The sequence below is a fragment of the Oryctolagus cuniculus genome, chromosome 1, assembly GCF_964237555.1.
Source record: "Oryctolagus cuniculus chromosome 1, mOryCun1.1, whole genome shotgun sequence".
Taxonomy (NCBI): Eukaryota; Metazoa; Chordata; class Mammalia; order Lagomorpha; family Leporidae; genus Oryctolagus; species Oryctolagus cuniculus.
The window spans coordinates 80,205,548-80,231,646 of record NC_091432.1 but is presented as its reverse complement, the minus strand read 5'-3'; the positions used below and the strand labels follow the sequence as shown (position 1 = coordinate 80,231,646).

Genomic DNA, 26,099 nt, shown 5'->3' with positions numbered 1-26,099 from the left:
CATAGAAAGCCCCTCCTCTTATCACAACTCTAACATTTGCAAAATGCCCCATTCTCAGGTCTCCAGTTTAGAAACAAATTTATCTCCTCTGTCAGTCATTTTAGTACTTTTCTACTGGCTATGATCTTTACATAACGTAAAAAAGTTCAACAAAAGCTATATCTGCACAACTAACGGTTCCCCAAAGGGTAGGTTGATAACATACAGGTTCTATTATTTGCTATAAATTGTAGTTCTGTTATGCCACATAGTAGATAAATGGGCTGTAATAATTTATATTCTTGAAACTTCTGTTTTCTCATCTATGAAAGAAAAATAAGTAGTTGTCCATAGAGTAGTCACAAAGATTTAAGGAAATAATGCAGACAGTTCATGTAAAAGAGTTCCTGGCACATAAAAAGTACTGAATATGTTTTAGCTATTCTGAAATGATGGAATTTATCTTCTCAGTGTCATTTTCTATTGTTTGTACTACTCAAATAGGAGAATTCAGCATTCCATAAACACACCATGCACATTCTACCTGTTTTTCTTGATATTCTCATAGCTTAGAAAATTTTCTGCCCTTTTCAGTATGCCACCTTACTACTGATTCTTCAGTGCCTTGCTGGGTCCTTTTATCTTGGACTATTCAGAAATCATCATTTTTTCCTCCATGCCCCTATAAGTTTTTGCTTAAGACTGCACATCAGACAACCTGATATTTTGTATTTTCTTAATACAGCTGCCTGAATTTCACATTGTCTTGAGCTTCTTGAGATCTGGAATGATGTCAGTCATTTATGTCTTACTGGAGTTGAATACAAGAAGTAAGAAATTACTAAATTTTATTTTCCTTATATGTTACTTATGTTTTCATAAATTACCAGTGTATGTAATGAAATAGATATGCTTGCTGAATCCTCTTACCCACAAGCCCTATGCTGTTTTGCTATTTTTGGTAGTTGGTGCTCAGGTATTGGAGAGGAAGCATTGTGTAGTGAGATGAGGACGACCTCATGGAGTTGAAATCTGACCCCTCCATAATCAGTGTTTGATACTGGAAATGTTACTTATATTTTCTTTGGATCTATGTCCTCACCTTCTTATTCAAAGAATAAATATCCAATGTGTGGTTGGTTGATAAGGTACAGAACAAAATTTCATGTAGCAGTCTTTCAGATAGGGGGAAAATTTTTATCTGTTCTTCATTTGTCAAGAAGATACAAGTATAATCCTACTTTAAAGGACAGAAATAACTAATCTTATGGTTTTATATAATTAATCATAGTTATGATACTTAACAGTATAATGACTATTATGATCATCATTATTAATTAAGCTAAAAAAGAACATTTCACAAATTTTCTTGTTAACTCTAGCAAGAAATTCCCAAAGATCATTCCAACACTGTTAGATGGTTGCTTTATGTCACTCTGCTCTAGATTTTTTAATATATCACTCTCACAAAGCTGATAAGAGTTTCAAAAGTCTTTCTTCTTTCTCTTTCTCTCTCTTTCCCTCCCTCCCTCCCTACCTCCCTTCCCTCCTTCCTTCCCTCCCTCCCTCCTTCCTTTCTCTCTCTCTCTCTCTCTCTCTCTCTCTCTCTCTCTCTCTTTCTCTCTCTCTCTTTCTCTCTTTCTCTCTTGTGCTATTACCACTATTGGCATATACAAAATATCCTACATTATACTGAATGGTTAGAAATTTAAAGATCTTCAAATTCATTTCATGTTACAATTAGCTGGTGATAAGGATAGGATGAACTTTCTCCTATTTTAAAAGGTTTGGGGGTAACTGTAGAAAGAGGGCTTTATATTATCTTGATAAAAGTTCGTCATATTAGATTCAGTAATTGAAGTTTACCTGAGTCTTGCAAATAGCTGTAGTCATAGCCCAGATCTCTGGAGGAAATAAAAAAATCACCATTTCTGTAGAGAGGTATAAAAGGAACCATGTAGGATTCCCGGTTGTGCCCAATGGGTGCATTGGCTGCTGGGTAAACTTCTTGAAGTGGACGGTGCCTTCGGAGCCACTGCTCAAAAATACTGTGGAGGCAAAAGTTATTAACAGTCAGAAAAAAATCATTATGAAAGAAGTATTTTTAAAATTTTTAAAGTAAAATAGCAAGGTTTATAGTTATATTAAAACCCCAAGACCTGGGCAAATGCTGAATAAGTTTTTCATATTCTGAAAATAATTTGTAAAATACCAGTTCATACTATTAGGCTCTGAAGAAGCTCTTTAATTTGAAAGAAATAATAAAAATAACTTCAAAAAAATGAAATTTACAGGACCAGTTTAAAACTTTCAAAATGCCATGCATCTAAAGCAATTATTGATTGAGCAACAACAGAGTCATAGTTGTAAATTAAATGTATTTATTGTTTCCAAAGAAACATCACATACAACTAAATTAGGAGCAAATTTTTAATTGGGTTATTTTTTGGTCATGGTGGTGGTGGAGGGGAGAAATTCCAGTTATTTCAACCTTCATGTTATATTTGATAAAGTATATACATAATGAGCTTCATGGGAGACAGAGCTCACCTCAAATGGTAGAATTTAGAACACTAGTACTCTGCTGCCTAGTTCTCAGAAAGCAAGAATATGATCATGTAGTCAATATGCAGGCACTTGGACCTATCCATCCATGGCTTTTGAACAGGAAATAGTGACAAAAAGAAGCAAAGACAATGGAAAATTACTATAATAGTGGGCAATGACAATTGCCATGACATCTAGCAAAGGGATCCCACGTCCCAGGTATCAAATGCGCTAGAGAACACTAGCAGACTTTTCTAAAAGTCTTGGCTGCTGCTCCTTTCCCCTTTTCCACCTGTTTCTGAACATCTTTCCACATGATTTTGTGAGTTATCAAATGTTCTCTTAACATTTTTTGTTCTTGTTTAAATCACTCAATGTTGAATTGCATGGCATGCAATTAAAAACGTTGGGACAAGAGCTAGAAGATTAAGCATTAAAAAATCCAATAAGAGGAATAGAAATCAACTTGTAGAATTTATAGTGGACAATTAAAAGTATAGCAAAGAGGATGACTTTGTGCATATATTGTCAGTTGATAGAACTTAGAGGAAAGAACACTAGATTAGGAGTCTGAGAAATCCCTTTGAGGTCTAGCTCTGTATTTTAATAGCTACATAAGTCAAAGCAAATCACTGAAATTTTGGAGACTTCATCTCCTAGAACTTAAAATGAGGGTGAAAATATGTGTCCTATATGTTTCCAAAGACTTTATCCAATGTGTTTTTTTTTTTAATGAAAACACTATTATTACTTAACTGTAGAAGGCATTGTGCAATGTGACTTTCCATGATGCATTAATTAAGTATTGTTACTAAATTACAAAATTTAAGCTAGGAAAGAAAAGGTAATAATATACTACACAGAGTGGTGTGTTAGAAAAGAAATGGATAATGCTTAAAGCAAAAAAAAAATTAAAATTCCTTAAGTTTGAAGTACAATAAAGAGCAAATTAAGGGAATCAAATGGCAGCAATAGAGATAATTTTTTTCCATGACAAAAAACTATCCATATTTACTTATAAAATTTAGGTTTTAAATACTACCAGAGGTCAAAGTTAATTTTTAATTTTTTTTTGACAGGCAGAGTTAGACAGTGAGAGAGAGAGAGAGAGAGAAAGGTCTCCCTTCCCTTGGTTCACCCCCCAAATGGCCACTATGGCCAGTGCGCTGTTTCGATCCGAAGCCAGGAGCCAGGTGCTTCCTCCTGGTCTCCCATGTGGGTGCAGGGCCCAAGTACTTGGGCCATCTTCCACTGGGCCACAGAAGAGAGCTGGACTGGAAGAGGAGCAACTGGGACAGAATCTGGCGCCCCAACTGGGACTAGAACTTGGGGTGCTGGCACCGCAGGCGGAAAATTAGCCAAGCAAACTGCGTCACCGGCCCGATTTTTAATTTTTAAATAATTGAAGTATCAGGATGCCACTGATAAATACTAAAAATTTGAATGATGAATACCAGATACTTTCTAAATCAGCTCAATTTTTAAACATATATTTGCTAGTATATACTGTAGGACAAGTTACATATGGTCTTGTATAAAAATTTCAAGTTCTGCATGAGGTTACTGAGAGGACATTTGTATAATTTCTAAACCTATTTGATGTCCCTTTCTGTCTATTTCAAAATAGGAATAATACCTATGAAATGAAGATGTTGTGAGAAATAACTAACATTACACAATATACATGGCTGAGTGACAAATAGTAAGCAGAAGCTATTGTCCTTACTATAACCTTCCTTCATCTCTACCCGCCCCCGTTATTGTTGCTCCAGAAAAACTTTACAGTTGATGAGAGACATGAGATATGCTGTCATAGAAATACCAAAGCTGTGTGTATTTGCTTAGGGTCTTTTGTTTAACATGTATTGATTTATTTGGAGGGCAAGGACAGAGATCCTTCATCTGCTTATTCTCTCCCCAAATAGCAGGGGCTGAGGCAAGGCCAAATCAGCGGTCTGGAACTCAATCCAAGTCTCCCATGTGAGTGGCAGGAGCCCAAGTACTTGGGCTATCTTCTGCTGCTTTCCCAGGCATATTAACTTGGAGCTAGATAGGGAATGGAGCCAGGGTTCTAATGGGTGCCCATATGGTATGCTGGTATCACAGGCAGGGACTTAATCTGCTGCACCACAATGCCATCGTCTGCTCAGGGTGTTTGATGGTGGTTATTATACAGATAGGTAGAAACAGTAAAGGAGATTCAAGAAGATTGTTTTTTTCCTGTGCCTTGATTTCCTCATCTGAAGAAGTTAGGAACCGACATCATTTTATGAATTAGTATTTTTTTTATGTTTTGTTACAACTTCTAGTGTTTCCTTTAGATCACAATGCATGACCTGTTCATTATATACAATCTGAAAAATAAAATTAAACATAAAAAGAAAAAATACCATATATTTGCTGTAATATTTTAAGTCATTTTTATATGACTTATATAACATTCTACAGATATTTTACCAAAAAGGAGATTTTCTAATTGATAATGTTCTATAATACATTTTATCTGGGGGTAAGAGTTTGGTGCACTGGTTAGGATGTTACTTGAATTGCCACATCCCATATTGGAGTTCCTGGGTTCAGGTTCTGGTTCTGCTCCCAGTTCTAGCTTTCTGCTAATGTATACCCTTGGAGACCACAGGTGATGGCACCAATACTTGGTGCCATCTACTACATCTGCTGCTGATGTAGGAGACTTAGACTGAGTTCCTGGCTCCTGGCTTTGGTCTGGACCAGCCCTGACCATTGCAAGCATTTGGGAAGTTAACCAGTAGATGGGAGTTCTCTCTCTCTCTCTCTCTCTCTCTCTCTCTCTCTCCTTCTCTTCATCTGTGTGCTCCTTTGCTTCTCAAAAAAAAAAAAATGTAATTTTAAAACTTTTTATTTTGGCCGGTGCCGCGGCTCAATAGGCTAATCCTCCACCTAGCGGCGCCGGCACACCAGGTTCTAGTCCCAGTCGGGGCGCCGGATTCTTGATTGGCCCTCTTCCAGGCCAGCTCTCTGCTGTGGCCTGGGAAGGCAGTGGAGGATGGTACAAGTGCTTGGGCCCTGCACCCCATGGGAGACCAGGAGAAGCACCTGGCTCCTTCCTTTGGATCAGCGCAGTGCGCCGGCCACAGCACGCCAGCCGTGGCAGCCATTGGAGGGTGAACCAACGGCAAAAGGAAGACCTTTCTCTCTGTCTCTCTCTCTCACTATCCACTCTGTCAAAAAAAAAAAAAAAAAAAAAAAAAAAAAAAAAAAAAAAAAAAACTTTTATTTTTACTGAACCATGTATTTTAAACTAGTAGATCTTTTTTTAGTGAGGAGGATCTCTGATAATTAATGCCTTTTCATTTTTACTATTAAACTTTGAATGATTTGGGAACAATATACAATGTGCCATGAGATAAGGGCTTGAGGCAAATATTGTACCTTTTGACAATTGAGAAATATTATTACTATATTTCAATTTATAAATAATCTTGTTTCTGCCAAGAAGTAAAAATTCTTTACCTAAGTAGGACAAGGACATCAATTCTTAGCACCAAAAGATTTAATGGATGAAACCATTAATGTGTTCACTCACCTTATCAACCTTTCAAAATGAAAGTATTAATCTTGATTAAATGCTTTATCATTGGCTTTTATCTTCAGTTAATTTCATAAAACCATGTCTAGAATGGCTCATATTGGAATACTAATGTTTAACTTAGATAATCAAACTGACATTTGTGGGAAAAAAATCACCATATCAAAGATTTATTTAAACTGTACCTAGACAGTTCTGGAATTCCGGGATAGAGTGAAATTCACATTAGAGGAATTTGGAAAAATAAAGATGACTACAGATTGAAATCTGGTGGATGTGTTTCATAAATATATTGCACTTATGACTTCCCATCTGTCATGTAAAGACCCTGGTCACTCCCACGTTTCTATTAAGAAGTGTAACACAAATTAAAAATCAACAACTTTTCCGGAATCTAGGAGAAAACTGAGGTCACAGGGCAGACTGCCAATCCCCAAAAGGGGGAGATAAGTACATCCGGAAGAGCACAGCTGGGATCTGCTTACAAGGAGTAGAAGCAGCTGGATCCATCAAATGGCAGGAGATGTTTAAACAGGTTGATGAATGGTTGCACAGAGTCTGCACTAGGAGTGATCATGAGAAATTCCTGCAGGCTGCAGTGTTTGGGGAATTGCCACACATGTTTGAGTTTTATGTACAGGAAATCCACTAGGTTTTTATGCTGATGATCCCAGAAAGAATCCCTTTTGGCTCTGTGAGGAAGAGGAAGAATGGGACCATTGTGAAATTAGCTCAGAAACTTCTCTCTAACAAAGCCCACAGCCAGAGGAAATGACTTTATCAGAGACTTATCCCTGCGGGAGGAAGGGAATTCTCAGTCCAGCCTCTTCCAGGCTTCCTGCCTCACCTAAAGGGAAAGAAACACAGTCCACAGTGGTGAAGGCTTGAAGGAAATAGGTTAGAAAGGCTGTATCCAGAGAAGGGACCAGGAGGGAAATTGGGAAAGAAAGTGCCACATCAGAGGAACACCTGTAAAGGTCACAGCCACGAGAAGACTGATTCAATCAGAATATTTTAGAACACTCCTTCCTCAGACTCTACCACCATCCCACAGCAACAGAGCTCCAGGATAACAACAGTGGATTACAACCCTTAAAGCTAGCGGACTGTCTCTAATTAAGAGTATATAGACAAGACCTAAACCAAGAGTGGACACAAAAATAGACCAGGAAACTAAGAAGCTTCCAGAATCTGTGGCTACAGCAAAGATTAAACTCAGCTCAACTTCTTGTGAGATTAGCATAAATCCTCACATGAAAGGGATATTTACTTTAGTTTTTGTAACCCACTAAGAAATGTCTGGTTGTCACTAAAAATTGCAAGCCCTGTTAAAAAGCAAGAAAAAAAATGTAAAGAGAGAAAGCAATCATCATAACCCAACTAAGATGTGGTAAGGATGTTGGAATTATCAGATATAGAGTTTTTAAAACTTGTGAATAATATCTCAAGGGCTATAATGGAAAAAGGAAACAACATGCAAGAACAGATAGGTAGTATAAGCAAAGAAATGGAAACTTAAAGAAAGGAGAAAAGAAAATGTCAGAAGTCAAAAGTGCTCTAATGGCAATGAAGAATGTCTTTAATGGGCATCCCAGTAGACATGACAGAGTTGAGGAAGGAATAAGTAAGCTTGGAGATGGTTCAGCAGACACTTCCCAAGCTGAAATGCAAAGAGAACAACAAAAAATTAAAAAAATGAAAAAAAATCAGGCAATGCAGGATAATTTCAATAAGATGTAATACATGCATAATTGGAATACCAGAGGAAACAGTGGGCAGAGCAGACTAAATATTTTCTAATAAAAGAAACTAGGGTTCTGTGGAGAAATAACAGGTTCTAAGGCTGGGGTGGGAAATATGCAGACACTTCAAAAATCATGGAAATATGGAATTAAAAAGTATATTCAGATATAAAAAATTTGAAATCTATGTATAGTTTTTCTATAATCATATTTTCATTAACTGAAGATTGTTTATATATATTTCAAAATATTTACATCAAAATAAATGTATCTTTCAATCCATTTTCTCAAATGTTTTGAATACTGTCCTATACAAAATGAGCCTGGAACCTTTTGTAATGTCAGAAAATAAGTGATACAGGAAAAAAATAACAACACTCAGAGCAATACCAGATAGTTTAGGGGTATGTCAAAGAGCAGAAGAACCAACTGAAATAGCTCACGATGGCCAATGATGAAATAGTTTGAACCACAAAATAAATAAAGTAGTATTGATTTATAGCCCCAAATATAAAGTGAATATAGTTGAGTCCATACTGATACAAAGAAATAAACATTAGGACATATATAAATCTACCTACTGTACAGAACTCCAAATAATCATGTTGATGATACTCCACCATTGAGTAGGTAGTATGTAACTCCCCACTGATTTGCAAACATTGCAGCAAAGAACGATGGAACTATTAGCCATTTGAGAGACATAACCACTAGCCCTTCTGCCAAGTGATCAAGCTTAACATCCGTAATGTTAAACTGATCGTAGGCACCCGCGATATGATGTGAAAAGTTTGACGCTTTCCCACTGTGGTCTTCCTCCCAAAACACATATCCCTAGTATGGTCATGAAGAAAATATCACACAGATCACAACCGAGGGACATTTCACTAAGCGTCTTAGTAGTATTCCTGAAAACTGCCAAGGTCATAAACTAACAATAACAACAAAATCTGAAAAGTTGCTATAACCTATAGGAGACTAAGGAAACAAGATGATTAAATGTAAGATAGCATCCTGGATGAAAGCCTGGAATAAAAAAATGTGTTAGATAGCTGCTAAGTAATCTAAATAAAGTATGAACTTTGGTTAATAGTAAAGTGTCAACACTAATTGTGACAAATGTTTTATACTTTTGTAAGATGTTAATAAAAGTGGTAAAAATCTATTCTAAAATAAAAGTTTTGGGGCCGGCGCCCTGGCACAGTAGGTTAATCCTTGGCCTGCTGTGCCGGCATCCCATATGGGCGCTGGTTCTAGTCCTGGCTGCTCCTCTTCCAATTCAGCTCTCTGCTGTGTCCTGGGAAAGCAGTAGAAGATGGCCCAAGTCCTTGGGCCCCTGCACCCATGTGGGAGACAAGGAAGAAGCACCTGGCTCCTGGCTTCGGATTGGCACAGCTCCGGTCATCGCAACCATTTGGAGTGTGAACCAACGGACGGAAGACTTTTCTCTCTGTCTCTCCCTCTCACTATCTGTAACTCTACCTCTCAAATAAATAAATGAAATCTTTTAAAAATAAATAAAGTAAAATAAAATAAAGTAGTTTAAAAAATAAACAAGGAATCCTCATATAATTTTATATTTAGGAAATGTCTTCTTTAGTATATCCACTACCACTAACTCAAGAAAATTGTTAGATACACATAAAAAAGACTTCTGTTTCATTCATTTTTATCTAAATAGATGAATATCTATATTTTGAGCAACTGGAATAAACTGGCTCAATGCCAGACATTGTTGAAATCCCCATCCTGTGATCCTTAGAGTCTACTCATCAGATAGTTCTCACTAGTAATTTTACAAATAATATTTCATTACAGACTGGCAACTTCTGTGAAAGCATCAAGGTGAAAGGATTTAATGGGGAGGCCTCATCCAGTCGGAAGCCTCAGGGAAAGTCTTTGATGATGTATTTAAATCAAAAGGTGAAGTATGAATATTTAGAGAAATGATAGAAGCGTGTTTCTGAAAGATAGAATAGAATTTGCGAAGGGTCTTTGATGTGAAGTGCACAGCAAATTCAAGAAGCTAAAAAAATGATCTGTATGTCTATGAGGAGCCAGGAGAAAATAGTTACAGATTAGGCTAAGGAGGTAAACTGGGGCCAATTTATGAAGGTTGGTAGAAGCTATATTAGAAATATTTTGCAGTAGGAAGTAACTTTGCATACTGAAGTGGTAGCTAATAACATGAACAGAGATATTTTAAATTATCCACAGACACATTATGGGGAAATTATTGAAGGATAATGCTATGTTTTAAATAAGTCCCCCAAAGTTCAAGTATTGAAAACCATCCCCAATGTGATAGCACTGGGAGGCAGGGCCTATTAAGAGACTATTCGGTAATGAAGGCTTCGCCCTCATAGATGGATTAATAATGTTAAAGTAGGAGTGAGTTATTGCAAGAGTATCTTTTTACAGGAGTGAATTTAGGGGCAGCACTATGGCGTAGTGGGTTAAAGCTGCGGCCTGCAGCTCTGGCATCCCACATGGGCGCTGGTTTGAGTCCCAGCTGCTCCACTTCCGATCCAGCTCCCTGCTATGGCCTGGGAAAGCAGTAGAAGATGGCCCAAGTGCTTGGGTCCCTGCACCCACGTGGGAGACCCAAAAAAAGCTCCTGGCTCCTAGCTTTGGATCGGCCCAGCTCCGGCTGTTATAGTCAATTGGGGAGTAAACCAGAGGATGGAAGACCTCTCTCTCTCTCTCTCTCTCTGTCTCTCTCTGCCTCTCCTTCTCTCTGTGTAACTCTGACTTTCAAATAAATAAATAAATATATATTTTTTTAAAAAAGTGAATTTAGCCTCTCTTAATCCCGTGCCCTCTTGGGCTCTTTTGCCTGCCTACCTTCCACCATGGGATGATACAAGATTAAGCTCTCACAGATATGTACCCATTAACCCTAGGCTTCATACCCTCAGACCTGTCAATTACCCAGTCTCACATGTTCTGTTATAGCAATGAAAACAGTTTAAGAACCACAAGGAGTTGATATATGTGTATAGGTGGCAAGGGATAAAGAAATCAGTCCAGGAGGAAAGATGATGTGTGGGAATTTAAGGATGACAACTGAAAGGTTGTCATGGAAGGCACCACAACATATATCAATATTTCTGGCATATGTTGCTGGAGAAGGTTTTTTTTTTTTTTTCTTCCAGAAATGCTGCAGTGGAGCACTGGAGAAGAAACAGTGCATACAGGGGGTATGTTAAAATGATTCTGGATGCACTATGCTTTGATATGCTTTGCAGACATTTAAAAGGGGATATTGGGTATCCAGTTGGATTTTTGAGTCTGGATTTCAAACCAAGATTTACTCTGGAAACATAAATTTAAAGGCCATCAACCTGTACATAGTAATTTAAGCTTTGAGAATAGTGAGAAAATGAAGATAGGACAATCTGGGATCACTTTTCCCAGATGTCATCTTTCTGAAAGACCAGAACAGATGAAGTTATAATCATACCGTCTTTGAGAACCACAACTTGAGTTGTCTGTAGCCAATAACATTCTAGTCACTCAAAATTTATTGAACAGCAGATGTGTAATAGTAAGACACGTGCTTTCCTACCTTTTCTATTCTTCTGTATTGTTTCTTCAAATAGCTTTTGTTTTGAACTATTTAGTGCTTTAAATAAACTTAAATTTTAAATAATAAACATCTTCACTTAAATTTAATCTGATAAATCTCTCTAATGCTTAATTTACTCATTTATTTAACTGGGAATCATACAAGCTACTTTTATATAGTCATGAAAATAAAAATGAAATAAGGCAATTAAAAGTAGAGTAATAATACTCAAATATAAAATAAGAAAATATTCATAAAGTAGCCCCAATTTTAGAAAAAGTAACACTTATGCTTTCTTTCCTCCAACATTGTACAGGGAAAAATCTTAATCTATGGTCACAGCTAGTTAATAGCACAATCAGGATTGGAATGCAGTGGTCTGTTCTACACTCTGTTTCCAGTTGAAGTAAATACCCTTGCTCTGTGTGTGTTTACAAGGAATGATGGGAAGGCTGCTGCAGTTGTGAGGATTTGTATGATTCTACTGTACTCTGATGTGTAGATTCTCACTCTTTAAGACCACTTGGACGAGGCTTTCCTTGACTTCCATTTTGAGATGTAAGGTATTGATTTGGTAGACACCTGCATTCATTCAATACCTGAAGTGTTCCTGTTCTCTGATGAGCTACAGAAAGCACACTGTTTATATTCAAACAGCTGTGAATACAATACAACATGATCAGAAAAGGGATATATAACAAATAGGAGAAAAATCATAAAATGGAATTATGCTGGATAAAAAGAAGGCCGGAGGAGAGGATATAGTGATCAACATTGGTAAGGGCTGACTTAAGGACCCAGGTCTTCCTGGTGATATACAGGAGCTTATTTTTTCTGAGGCTCCGAATTTCACTTTTTATGTTTTTGTTCTTTCCTTCCTCTCACTGCCCAAGCAGACTCTAAATGATTCTGTTTCTCTCTAAGCTTTCATTTGGAGACAGTTTGTCAACAGCATTAGAAAGAAACAGGAAACAAATGCTAGAACACCAATTAAACACTATGCTTACTTTAGAAATTCAGGTTCACAATATCCTGGTTTTTCTTTTGTTCACTGTTGGGAAACAAATTCAAACTGTGGCAGAGGCATTGTTTCTTTCAGAGCAGGTACAAGTCCACCAAGCAATATCAGGGCTACCAACTTGCTGAGGGATCACAGTGTTTTAGTGAGTCTTTGTTTCCTTAGTGTTTAACACATAGTAGGTGTTTAATATATTTACAGGATAGTCAGTGTTGCTTTCTTGACCATATAATCCAACTCAGAAGGTTTCTGTAGCACAGACTCTTACTATAACTTGCTATTAAGCCTCAGCAGATGGGGGAGTTAAATATTTTATTCACACTATTATACAAAAAGAAAATTAAGTCAAATAATTAAAGATTGGTCTCTCAACTGTATAAGATCTGGGGTCCTATATCAGATTTCTGTGACACATGCAACTGTAGCCAGCTGGCAGAGTTAGGGCTGCAGCACAGGTGTTCTATTTCATGTTTAATGTACTTTCACTAACATGCAAGAAATTAATTGGTAATTAGGAATTAAAGCATAAAAGTGGGCAAAGCTATAATGTTTTTCTCCCAGTGCTAACAAGCCTTCAAGAGTTAAAATGGAAGAGGAAAATAGGCAGCTTCTGTCATTTCACTTTATCTGAGAAACAGACATTTGATTACAAAATCAGAGTGCAGAGAAGGGCTGAACGCACAGTCAAGAAATCTCAGTACTGATAGTCAAAGACATGTGATTTTTCATTTTAAAATTTAGACCCATTTGTATTTTCCTGTGAAGGCCATGAAGACCCAGAAGCCAGTGCTGGCTAATTGGGCAACAAAAGAGTGAGTCAAAGACAATGATCTTAACATGGGATTGTGAATGCAGGTCTTGAACTATCCATGACCAGTTCATAATATTGGGCTAGGAAGGAGGCCAGTGAGTGCCTGGGAGGTATTCTGAAAGGGCCTAGTGTTGCAAGGCATCTCACATGCACAGCAGGCAGCTGAGAGAAGAGGTACACAGATCTTGAAGTGAACATAAGACGGATCTGTAGTATGAACAGGCAAAATGGCAAAGTCCAACTTTAAAAAGCATAAAGGCTTAACTTTGGCCCTGTGATTTGAGAGCAAAAAAAGATGCTAGAAACATAAAACTTCTTAAGAAATCTTGTTGAAAATTTCTAGCATTAATTTTGTGAGGGGTAATGAGATAATTTCTGCAAGTCTCAGTTTACTCACATGCAAAATGTGGACAATATCCAATTTCAAAGACGTATGAGACATAAATGAGGTTAGTTACTTTTAGGGCAATATCTAACAGTGAGCACCCAACATTGATTTCTCACACACAAAATCCAGTTCTACACTCAATACAAAGGACAGATTTCAATTTCTTTAGGACAAAAGGTTTATATTAAGTTCTATAAAAGAAGTTTTTCTAGGAATTTTTGATAGTTCACAAACAGAGTGGATATTTCCTAATAATTTCATATGCCAAGGAGTTGTATTTCTCCTTTTTAAAAGAAAATATTTAAAAAACAATGAATACTAGGTTATCTTCATGGATTCTGGAGCTAAATATTTGAGTTCAAACTCTGATTGTGATACTTAATTGCTCTGCAAACTGAGACGTTACTTAACTTTTTAGTGCACCAGATTCCTTTTATGTAAAATAGGTATTATATGTTATATATATGTAATTTCAGCTATGTAAATTAGCTGAATTCTGCCCCCCATCCAACTAACATTTTTTTAAAGATTTATTTATTTATTTGAAAGTCAGAGTTACACAGAGTGAGAAGGAGAGGCAGAGAAAGATAGAGGTCTTCCATCCACTAGTTCACTCCCCAGTTGGCCACAACAGCTGAAGCTGTGCCGATCCAAAGCCAGGAGCCAGGAGCTTCGAGCTTCTTCCGGGTCTTCCACATGGGTGCAGAGGCCCAAGGACTTGGGCCATCTTCTACTGCTTTCCCAGGCCATAGTAGAGAGCTGGATGGGAAGTTGAACAACCGGAACTTAAACTGGCACCCATGTGGGATGCCGACACTGCAGGTGTCAGCTTTACCCGCTACACCACAGCACCCGCCCCACCCAACCAATATTTTTAAGGACTAATATTTTTAATAAATTCTTAGAATTAATAGACATTTGAAGATTCACTGATTTAGTGATTAGATTTCAGAAATGAGAAAAGGGAGGGGAGGATGTAGCAGATGCTGGTGATTTTGACTTGGATGTTTGTGGATAGTGCCATTCACTGATCTACATCAGTTTGTCCAGTGCCTGGAATATAATAAGCATTGTACCAGATACTGGAAATACAAAACCAAATAAGGAATTGGCCATGTCTTCCAAGGAAGTGAAGTCTCAGCACTGTTTAGTGCAAATGCCACTAAAGAAGCAGGACTCTTTATATTTTTGGAGAACAGAGAAGATAATATATCAGCTGGTTGGATGTTGATGGGGGATATTTGTTAAAGATGGCCCTTATGTAACACTTGAGCTTAAATTTTCAAAAATAAACAGAAGGCTTCTGGGAAAAGTAATAGAAGAGAAACAGACAGTCTAGGGAGAATAAAACACATGCATGAAAGACCAGAAGTATGTTTTTAGTGCCTACAAGTCATTCAGAAGGACTGAACGAAAGGATGTATGTGTGGTTTATATATCTGTGGTTTACTCCAGATAATATGTGGTTTTGTATAGAAGATGAGTCTGAATAACTAGGAGAATTATTTGATACCTAGGAGAAGCCATTGGAAGATTTTAATCAATAGAGTGACATAATCATGTAACAGCTGAGTTTGGAGGCCCAGTGGGAGAACCAGGTAATAGGTACACAACTTGCTTGTACTGAGACCACTGGGGCAATCTTGGAGAATCAATATGGGTTTGCAGCCTTGTTGCACTGTTTCTTCATACTACTGGAGAATGATGGCATGCATTTTGAGAGTATTTTGGAATTTTCACTGTTAAACAATGCTTTTTAAGGAAATTCATACTTTAAGAACATAGATTGTCAGAGAGGAGAATTTCCAGAAAAAAAGACTCTAAAATAGCTATGAAATTCAACTAGGACCAGCCCCGATGGATTATAGCTTCAAGTATATAGTCCCCTACTTCTCAAATTAGTTGAAGAAAAGGAAAACATATTCTTGGGTAATGGGTAAGGGAATTTACATCAGATTTAAGCCACTTAAACTAATGATGAAACTTAAAGACACTTCTTACAGAACGAAAAGAACTAAAAAAGTAAAATTTCAAGAAAAAAAGGCAGTTTCAGAGATTTCCCTCACTAGTATCCACTTCCAATAAATACTTAAGCACATCATTAAGTGGCAGTCACCCTTCCATGAATTATTCTGAAGAATATTTTAAAACAGTGCACTCAAGATGAAGAGATACTGCATTAAACAGAAATGTCACTTAAATCACAAGAAAAAGGCTATATGAACAAGGCATGTCAGGTTATGCTGAATCTGTGTAAGTTGCCCCAAATGGCCAGCCACTCCAACGTAGCATGTAGCTAGGGGTCCAGGTATTCAATTGGCTCTCAGTGTATGTCATTGATTGGCATTCAAAGCCTCAGTGCTCTTATCTGGGAAATGGTGATAATAAAGTTTACCTTGCCCCCTTCATTAAATTGGTCATTCATTTATTCAGTGAATAATCTGTCATGTACCAAGGTCCAAGGCTAGAAAAGAATGGTCCCTATCCTTGTGTATCTCACTTCATGTTGTGATACAGTGCTCACACAATGTCAATGATGCTCTTAGAATCATTTATGAAACTGGAGGAGACAAGGAAAGCTTCACAGCAGGGGTGATTTTTAAGCTGGTTAAGAAGATTATGGGGAAGGCATCACATTCTAAGCACAGACCTACAGGGAGTCTGAGCACCCATCTAATTGAAAAATGAAAGTGGTTTGTTTGATTTGGAATAGAATGTAGAGTGGTGCAGGATCAACCAGGAATGAGATCAGAAAGGTGGAGACAGGTGAGATTCAAAGACCATATGCATAGGTGTGGGAGAGTTTGGACTTGGTCCTGAGAGTAATTACTTTAGACAATGAGTGTCCATAAAACAGCTTTAAATTTAGAACAGTAATTATAGTGAATGCATTATATAATGTTCTGATTCTAATAAATTAAAATATATTATGTACATTTCTTAAGGACTATAGTATATCATGGGAACAGTAGTAAATAAGACAATGCCTACATATGGCATTAATAATTGACCTTCCCTGTCTGCCAGTTCTGCACCTAAGAACTCAACTGAAAAAGGATTGATAATATTTTAAGAATGCATTTGTACTGGATATGTCTTTATTCCCAAAATAATACAAATGTGTGAGCCCCTGTCATCCATGTAATAGACTAAGAGTTTTCTCTTGCCTTTTGCCTGCTTCAGACATGGTTTCTGTGGCCATCTGGGGAATGAACCAGTGGATGAAATTTTTTAATTTAAAAAGAAGAATATGGAAAACAACTTCTGAATGAAAAAAGTGTGATGTTTTGTATTAGAATTTAGAAAAATATCTATTCCAAATCCATACACCTAGAGGAGTACCTATAGTTCATAATTACCTGTAAATACCTCTCCAGAAGGATTTCAGAGTCTGTCTCCTGAGAAGGAGGAGAATGTTAAGTTTTTCTGTAAACACATATTCAGCAAATAGTTACTGAACATGTCCCTTAACTGGGAAGTACAGACAGTATAAATGATGTAGTGAGCGATAAAAAGGAAGAATGTCTACATTATGGAACTTTTGGGAGGGAAAACCACTTATACCATATATATCTCTTCATATCTTTAATTATTTATGCCTTTTTAAAATCTTTAGTCAAAGCCCAATAACCTATGTCTCACGTGTAAGTGTTATTTAAGTTCTATAAAGCAGAAGTCTTCATTTGTGGCAATAATAGTTGTATAATTTCAAACCACACATTTTTAGTATAGATATACATTCATACACGGTAATTCTTGTCCTGAGCACTTGATAGTTCTTTCTGGTTTCCAACATCCCACTGAAATGCAAAGAATATACTAGGAACTAACCCAAGGACCACACTCAAAGGCCATAAGTGTCAACTTTTCTTTTTCCAAAAAAATAAAATTTATTTGTGAGACAGAATAAAAATAGAGGGAGACAGACAGACAGAGGAACACTCCATTTCTGGCTCACTCCCTAAATGTCCACAATGATGGTCCAGAGAAACTCAGTCCAAGTGTCTCAAGTGTATGGTAGAAGCCCAATCACTTGCTAATCACTGCTACCTCTGCAGGTCTGCATTAGCAGGAATCTGGAGTCAAGAATAGGAGCTGAATTGAACCCAGGTACTCTGATATAGGGTGTGAGTATCTTAACCTCTAGGCCAAATGCCCACCTCAGTATCAACCTGCAATGTGACATTAATAGCCTTACTACTTTCCTCTAGTTGTGGCAAGTTCATCTGCTTCTGAGGATTATAATGGAGAAGCTCATTGTACATCTACAAATGGAGAACTCCTTCATTTCAAATAATAGCACTTCAATACAGAAAAAAAAAAAAAATGGATATCACTCTCCTTTGTGCAGATACCCTTCAGAAACAAACTTTAACACTCCAGGCCTCACTAGAGATTGACATGGTTTGATGAGAATCCAGAGAAATTTTGTAATTATTATTTTTTTCTAGTGACATACATCAGAGGCTAAAATTCCCTGCATTCACAAATGCAGCTCAAAAGCTACAATTTCATAAATCAATTTTCCCTAATTGGAGTTAGAATATCTTTTGCTATCTCTGCGAGTGAGATCCCAGTGGAAAGAACAGGTCATCAAAGAAGGAGGTACCTTTCTCTGAAGGGAGGAGAGAACCTCCACTTTGACTATGACCTTGTCTAAACAAGATAAGAGTCGGAGAACTCAGAGGGCTTCCATAGCCTTGGAAACTCATGACTGGAGCATAGGGAGATTACTGATGCCATAGACAGGAGTGTCAATTGGTAAAGTCAACAACAGGAGTCACTGTGCACTTACTCCTCATGTAGGATCTCTATCCTTAATGTGCTGTACATTGAGATTTAATGCTATAACGAGTACTCAAACAATATATTTCACTTTGTGTTTCTATGGGGGTGCAAACTGTTGAAATCCTTACTTAATGCATACTAAACTGATCCTCTGTAAAAAAAAAAAAAAAAAAAAAAGAAATTATCAATTCCCAACTTGACTCTCACTGGGATTAAACATGACAATAGGTCTGCTCTGATTTCATCATCATTTAAAAAAAATCATCTATTATTTTTCACTTTATGTTTCTGTGTGGGAGCAAACTGTTGAAATCCATACTTGATGTATACTAAGCTGATCTTCTGTATATTAAGATAATCAAAAATGAATCTTGATGTGAATGGAAGGGGAGAGGGAGTGGGAAAGGGGAGGGTTGTGGGTGGGAGGGACGGTATGGGGGGGAAGCCATTGTAATCCATAAGTCGTACTTTGGAAATTTATATGCATTAAATAAAAGTTTAAAAAAATCATTTAATATGTAATAATGACTATTGGTTATGGTGGCATTGAAAAAAAATTACCTATGGAATTCTTGAATAAATGCCAATATATGTAAAAAAAAAAAAAGTCTATGTTAAATGATATCCACATAAGTTTGAAAAAAAAAGAAAGCTCTTACTAAAATAAATGCTTTATCATCCAAAAAAAAAATATCTTTTGCTTTCCTGAGGACTGTAAGAGTTTTTGTTAATAAAAGTCACTAAGAGTCTCATTCATCATTTGGATTACTAATAGGATATTTGCCAAGCCATACCTAACTAAAATGGTCTGCATATCTCCTGGTTTCCATCGCTGTTCTATAATATAAAATGAAAAAACAATAGAATATTTTAAAATATATGGATAAAAATAGGAAAGAAGTGTACGAGAAAAACAGTAAAAAATCTGTGGATGTCAGCATAAGGTGTTTGCAATCATTACATGCAATGGGAGACACTGTTGCCATTTGATAATGATATGGGAAAATACAGTGCATATGAAGACCTGTATGGTAGTGTTGTACAGGATGGGTTTTTTTGGAGAGACTACAGGCAAGGAACCAATATATATGGTGTGGCTAAGTACCTAGGACCTATAAGAAATGTAAGAAAAAAAAAAACACAGGTAATTTTGTAGATAATACAAAAAAAGCAAAGAAGGTCACAAATTCTTGAATACCAATGATGCCATCTGCAGGAGGAAAATTCACTGTGAGTTCAAATGATCTTTTCTAAAGAATAGCAAATATCCTATGAATGCTGAAGAATATTTATGGTGTATAATAATAGAAACACATAGAACCAAAATATGCAAATAATTTACGCAGTAATAATATTAATATCATTGGAAATTTAGATTAGAAAAATGTGTTAAAGTCTAGCCTAATGAACAAAGAAGATATTGTGAAGCATTCTTCAGATACAAATTAACTAGAGTTGACAACCTGATATCTTAATCACCACAAATATTTCTTAACTGTTGCAAGGAAGGAGCCCAAGAAAAGATAGATAAATGGATGAAAATGTGATGATTTTCTGTGAATTTTGCCCTAAAATAGTGGTTACTGATGCAAACAATTTTTCCTATAACCTTCTTCCTATAGTCTTTTTTTTTTTTTTTTTTTTTTTTTTTTTTTTTTTTTTACAGACAGAGTGGACAGTGAGAGAGAGGCAGAGAGAAAGGTCTTCCTTTTTGCCGTTGGTTCACCCTCCAATGGCCGCTGCGGCCGGCGCACTGCGGCCGGCGCACCGTGCTAATCCGAAGGCAGGAGCCAGGTGCTTCTCCTGGTCTCCCATGCGGGTGCAGGGCCCAAGCACTTGGGCCATCCTCCACTGCACTCCCGGGCCATAGCAGAGAGCTGGCCTGGAAGAGGGGCAACCGGGACAGAATCCAGCACCCCGACCGGGACTAGAACCCAGTGTGCCGGCGCCGTAAGGTGGAGGATTAGCCTATTGAGCCGCGGCGCTGGCCCATCCTAGTGTCTTCATCTATCAATATTTCTAAGTCCCTTTCCTTTTCTACTCCTCAAATCCTCTATTCCAGTTGAGAAAAAAAAAATGACTAATGAAATTATTCCTTACAAAAGCTAGTGAGTGTATCTTAGTCTGAAATTATAAATTACCACTTCTGGGCAAAGGAGAAACTCATCAATCTGTTTGTACTGAAATCTTCAACCTGTGAAGAGAGAGAACACACAAGAAGGGATTCCTGTTTCATATAGTAAGGAGGGATGTATAAAAGAGCATGAAATTAATGAAGCCCTTCTGAACACAAAGAGTAACAGAGAGAAGACCAAAGGAGTTAATACAGAGCATCTCAAGAGTTAGGTTTATAAACTGAATGGGCAGAATGGCAGTGGTATTTTGAAATTTCTGTCAGTGATCTAAGTTGTTATTATTATGTTTTTCCAAAATGATTAGTAGTGATATTCATGAAACAATAAGGGTCCAATTAAGGAATATGTGATATTTGAAAATATATTCCCCTCCACAACCAAGTGGCATAAGGGAGCATGACTCTGAGGTATAGATTAGATGCTGCAACAATATTTTGAAACTCTTCCTGGGACCAGTAGATAGTCTTCTTTCCAAAGGTTGGGAGAATAAGATTTCTGTCTGAAGCCTATACTCCCATTGTGCTGGTCAGTGAGAATCAGTAATTTCATTTCTCTCCCATTCCCTCAAGTCCTTACAACATCTTTCTTTTTAAAAGTTAAGTCTGTCAGTGAGGGTCCCATTTATCATCTCCTCTTTGTACCCAAACATTTGAGAATTTCTATTGGTTATGAAGATATTACTAAATATAACCAATCATTCAGGAAGATAAGAATGTTTCAGAGGCCTGATTATCTAATGAGTCTGGTCTCCAAACTGATGCAAAAATTAGTGAAGCTTCAAAAAATTAATTATGCACAAGACATATAGATATAATTTGCAGAGGAGGAAGGGAAAATAGTTTCCGTTTTCTGAAACAGTGGAAATAAAATGGCACTTAAGCATTTATACACAATGGAATATTATTCAGCAATAAAAGAGAATGAAATTCTACCATTTGCAGCAAAAATGACAAAACTGAGGAACATCACGTTGAGAGAAATTTGCCAGACACCAAAAGACAAATGCTCTTCCTTAAATATGGGAGCTAAACTTAAAAAAAAACAGAAAGAAAAAAGAAATATCTGTGTATATCAGTATTGCTGCAAATATAGTTTTGTAAAACTTAGTTTTATACCTTTGTCAAACCAGTGGTTAAGAATATTAAACTGCTATCATTTTAATGCTCTGTGATTACTTTAAAATTTCCTTTATATGGATGAAATGGTCACTTTTCCATTCCATCATTGCTTATAGGCATTGCCACATCTCCACTAATCTAGGGTCTTTTTGCATTTTTACTTTTAACACTCCTTATTCAGTGAAGTATTAAACCTTTTTATTGTAATGTAAATTTAAAATATGCTACCTCAAAAATGAAAAAAAGAGAGAGAAAGAAAGAAGAAAGTAACGTGGGGGTGTGGGGGAGGGAGGAAGCGAATGTCATTATGTGCTTAGGATTGTATCTACAAATCACATTGAATCCATTAAAAATAGATTAAAATTAAAATTAAAAATATAAAAAAAATTTAAAAAGGTGATTTTCCATAGGAATTAGAGAGGAGAGTTCCTAGATATATAAATCCCATACTAATACACATCACAGAATCCTGCATTTAAAGCATGCTGTCATGGAAACCAGGAGCTGCATGGGAATCCGGGTGGTGGCTAACTAAGATGTTGCAAAGAACACCTCCCCACAGAGTCACCAATTTTGAACAGCTGTTCATGCATCAAGTCACCTTGTGCAGAGCTAAAGAAGCAAGAAGAGAGACCACAGTGCATAATTTTCATAGACTAATGAGAAAAGTGGCATTAAAAAAGGCAGGAAGGTAGAGTTGCCTATGTTACACTCCCCACCCCCATCCCACCTCTATCCGCCACCCCCACTCCAAGGGTAATAGCCTCGAGCGACACACCTCCTGCTTGGAGGAGGGAGGGGAATTGCTTCCTAGAGTCTGTTCCACTACAATAACATTTCAGATTTTGAAGAGCCCCTCGTCCCCTGCCCCCAGGCTCATATCTACCAACATGGAATTTGGAGCCTCCATGGCAAGCAGTCTCTGCTACCCCTCCCTCAAATGACAGCATAAAATGAAGCAAGAAACTATCTGCTGGGGTAGGGCAGGAGAGAGATGTTAGACTATGCCTTGGAGCTCAACCATGGGCCTGCTGCCTTGAGACCCAGCATCTGACAGAGTCCAAAAGCCTATACTCCCAGTCAGTGCTCAGGGATGGCACTGCTGGACTGGCCTGCACTCCAGTGGGATGAACTCATCCTGGTATGTGTCCCTACTGGCCTCAAGGGGGCCTGACCTGACAGACACTCCTGGCCATCAGGAAGCCTATGACTGTGGGACCCAGGTGTGACCTAGCTTGGTACCAGTCTGGGCACCCTAGGTACTGCCTTTATCACCCACCTCCAGTCTTGAACAGATAGCAAGGAGATATGGGATTATGTCTTGGGACTCGCAGGGCCAGTAAAGCCCAATAATGGGAATGTCCTAATACCTAATACTAGGCAAGGGCCAATGGAGCCTCTCAACTTGCCCCAGTATCAGGTTGAGATCTACACCCTTGTGGAATAGACTTGGTATTTTAAATATTTAAAGAACAGTTAACAAAGATCCTTCTGAAATAATTAGAAAAAAAAGAGGGAAAGGAGAAAGGAATTTTTCCAAAGTAGCTATGAGGTCAGCATTGCCTTGGTACCACAACCAGACAAGAACAGAACAACAACAAAAGTACAGACCAACATCTTTGATAAACAAATACCTACAAATCAAATGTAACAACAAATTAAAAAGTTTATTCACTATGATTGAGTGGGATTTAACTTAGGGCTGCAAGTATGATTCAACTACACAAATCAATAAAGACTGCATTGATAAAATAAGGGAAAAAATATGACCTTCTCCATAGATGTAGAAAAAGTATTTGATAAAATTCAACAGAAATGAAAAAAGAGCAGGTGTAGCCATCTTAATATCAGACAAAATAAACTTTAACACAAAAACTATTAAGAGAAACAAAGAGGGGCACTATATAATGATTAAGGGATCAATTCAACAGGAAGATATAATGATTATCAAAGTACATGCACCTAATTACAGGGCACCAGTTTATTTAAAAGATTTGTTAAGGGACTTAAAGGGAGACTTAGACCCCAATACAATAGTACTGGGGGACTTCAATACTCCACTCTCAGAAATAGACAGGTCAACAGGACAGAAGAACAACAGGAGACAGTAGATTTAAATGACACTATAGCCCAAATGGATCTAACAGATATCTACAGAACTTTTCATCATACACATAAAGAATTTACATTCTTCTCAGCAGTACATGGAACCTTCTTTAGGATTGATCACATACTAGATCATAAAGCAAGTCTCAGCAAATTCAAAAGCATTAGAATCATATGATGCAGCTTCTCAGACCATAGGGGAATGAAGTTGGAAATAAGCAACTCAGGAATCCCTAGAGCATATGCAAACACATGGAGATTGAGCAACATGCTCCTGAATGAACAATGGGTCATAGACGAAATCAAAAGAGAAATCAAAAACTTTCTGGAAGTAAATGAGGATAACAGAACAACATACCAAAACTTATGGGATTCAGCAAAAGCAGTGTTAGGAGGAAAATTTATAGCAATAGGTGCCTACATTAAGAAATTGGAAAGGCACCAAATAATTGAGCTTTCAATTCATCTCAAGGATCTAGAAAATCTGCAGCAAACCAGACCCAAATCTAGTAGGAGAAGAGAAATAATTAAAATCAGAGAAGAAATCAACAGGATTGAATCAAAAATAATTACAAAAAATCAGCCAAACGCGGAGCTGGTTTTTTGAAAAAATAAACAAAATCGACACCCCATTGGCCCAACTAACTAAAAAAAGAAGAGAAAAGACCCAAATCAATAAAATCAGAGATGAAAAAGGAAACATAACAACAGATACCACAGAAATAAAAAGAATCATCAGAAATTACTACAAGGACTTGTATGCCAGAAAACAGGGAAATCTATCAGAAATGGATAGATTCCTGGACACATGCAACTCACCTAAATTGAACCACAAAGACATAGAAAACCTAAACAGACCCATAACTGAGTCAGAAATTGAATCAATAATAAAGGCCCTCCCAACAAAGAAAAGCCAAGGACCGGATGGATTCACTTTTGAATTCTACCAGACATTTAAAGAAGAACTAACTCTAATTCTTTTCAAAGTATTCAGAACAATTGAAAGAGAGGGAATCCTCCCAAATTCTTTCTTTGAAGCCAGCATCACCTTAATACCTAAGGCGGAAAAAGATGCAGCAGAGAAAGAGAATTACAGAACAATTTCCCTGATGAACATAGACACAAGAATCCTCAATAAAATTCTCGCCAATAGAATGCAACAACACATCAGAGAGATCATCCACCCAGACCAAGTGGGATTTATCCCTGGTATGCAGGGATGGTTCAATGTTCACAAATCAATCAATAGGATATACCACATTAACAGACTGCAGAAGAAAACCCATATGATTATCTCAATAGATGCAGAGAAAGCATTCGATAAAATACAACACCCTTTCATGATGAAAACTCTAAGCAAATTGGGTTGGGTATGGAAGGAACATTCCTCAATACAATCAAAGCAATTTATGAAAAACCCACGGCCAGCATCCTATTGAATGGGGAAAAGTTGGAAGCATTTCCACTGAGATCTGGTACCAAACAGGGATGCCCACTCTCACCACTGCTATTCAATATAGTTCTGGAAGTCTTAGCCAAAGCCATCAGGCAAGAAAAATAAATTAATGGAATACAAATTGGAAAGGAAGAACTCAAACTATCCCTCTTTGCAGATGATATGATTCTTTATTAAGGGGACCCAAAGAACTCTACTAAGAGACTATTGGAACACATAGAAGAGTTTGGCAAAGTAGCAGGATATAAAATCAACACGCAAAAATCAACAGCCTTTGTATACACAGGCAATGCCATGCCTGAGAAAGAACTGCTAAGATCAATCCCATTCACAATAGCTACAAAAACAATCAAATACCTTGGAACCTAACTAAGGACGTTAAAGATCTCTATGATGAGAATTACAAAACCTTAAAGAAAGAAATAGAAGAGGATACCAAGAAATGGAAAAATCTTCCATGCTCATGGATTGGAAGAATCAACATCATCAAAATGTCCATTTTCCCAAAAGCACTTTATAAAATCAATGTGATACCAATCAAGATACCAAAGACCTTCTTCTTCTCAGATCTAGAAAAAATGATGCTGAAATTCATATGGAGACGCAAGAGACCTCGAATAGCTAAAGCAATCTTGTACAACAAAAACAAGCCTGAGGCATCACAATACCAGATTTCAGGACATACTACAGGGCAGTTGTAATCAAAACAGCATGGTACTGGTACAGAAACAGATGGATAGACCAATGGAACAGAATAGAAACACCAGAAATCAATCCAAACATCTACAGTCAACCAGCTGGGCCCCTGGAAATGTCAAAGGATATGTCTCTCATCTTGTAGAGGCATCAACTAATCAGGCTATTTGGATTATATT

The 26,099-nt window shown here is 37.2% G+C and overlaps 1 protein-coding gene across 2 annotated transcripts in view; it reads right to left on the bottom strand.

The window, feature by feature from the left end:
• Positions 1 to 26,099, bottom strand: part of TYR (tyrosinase) — a 103,509-nt gene that overhangs the window by 9,480 nt on the left and 67,930 nt on the right. For both annotated transcript variants that reach the window (XM_017342912.3, NM_001082077.1), the window contains one exon: positions 1,846 to 2,027. In XM_017342912.3, coding sequence (XP_017198401.1) covers positions 1,846 to 2,027 — 182 coding nt within the window. The remainder of the gene's footprint in view (positions 1 to 1,845; positions 2,028 to 26,099) is intronic.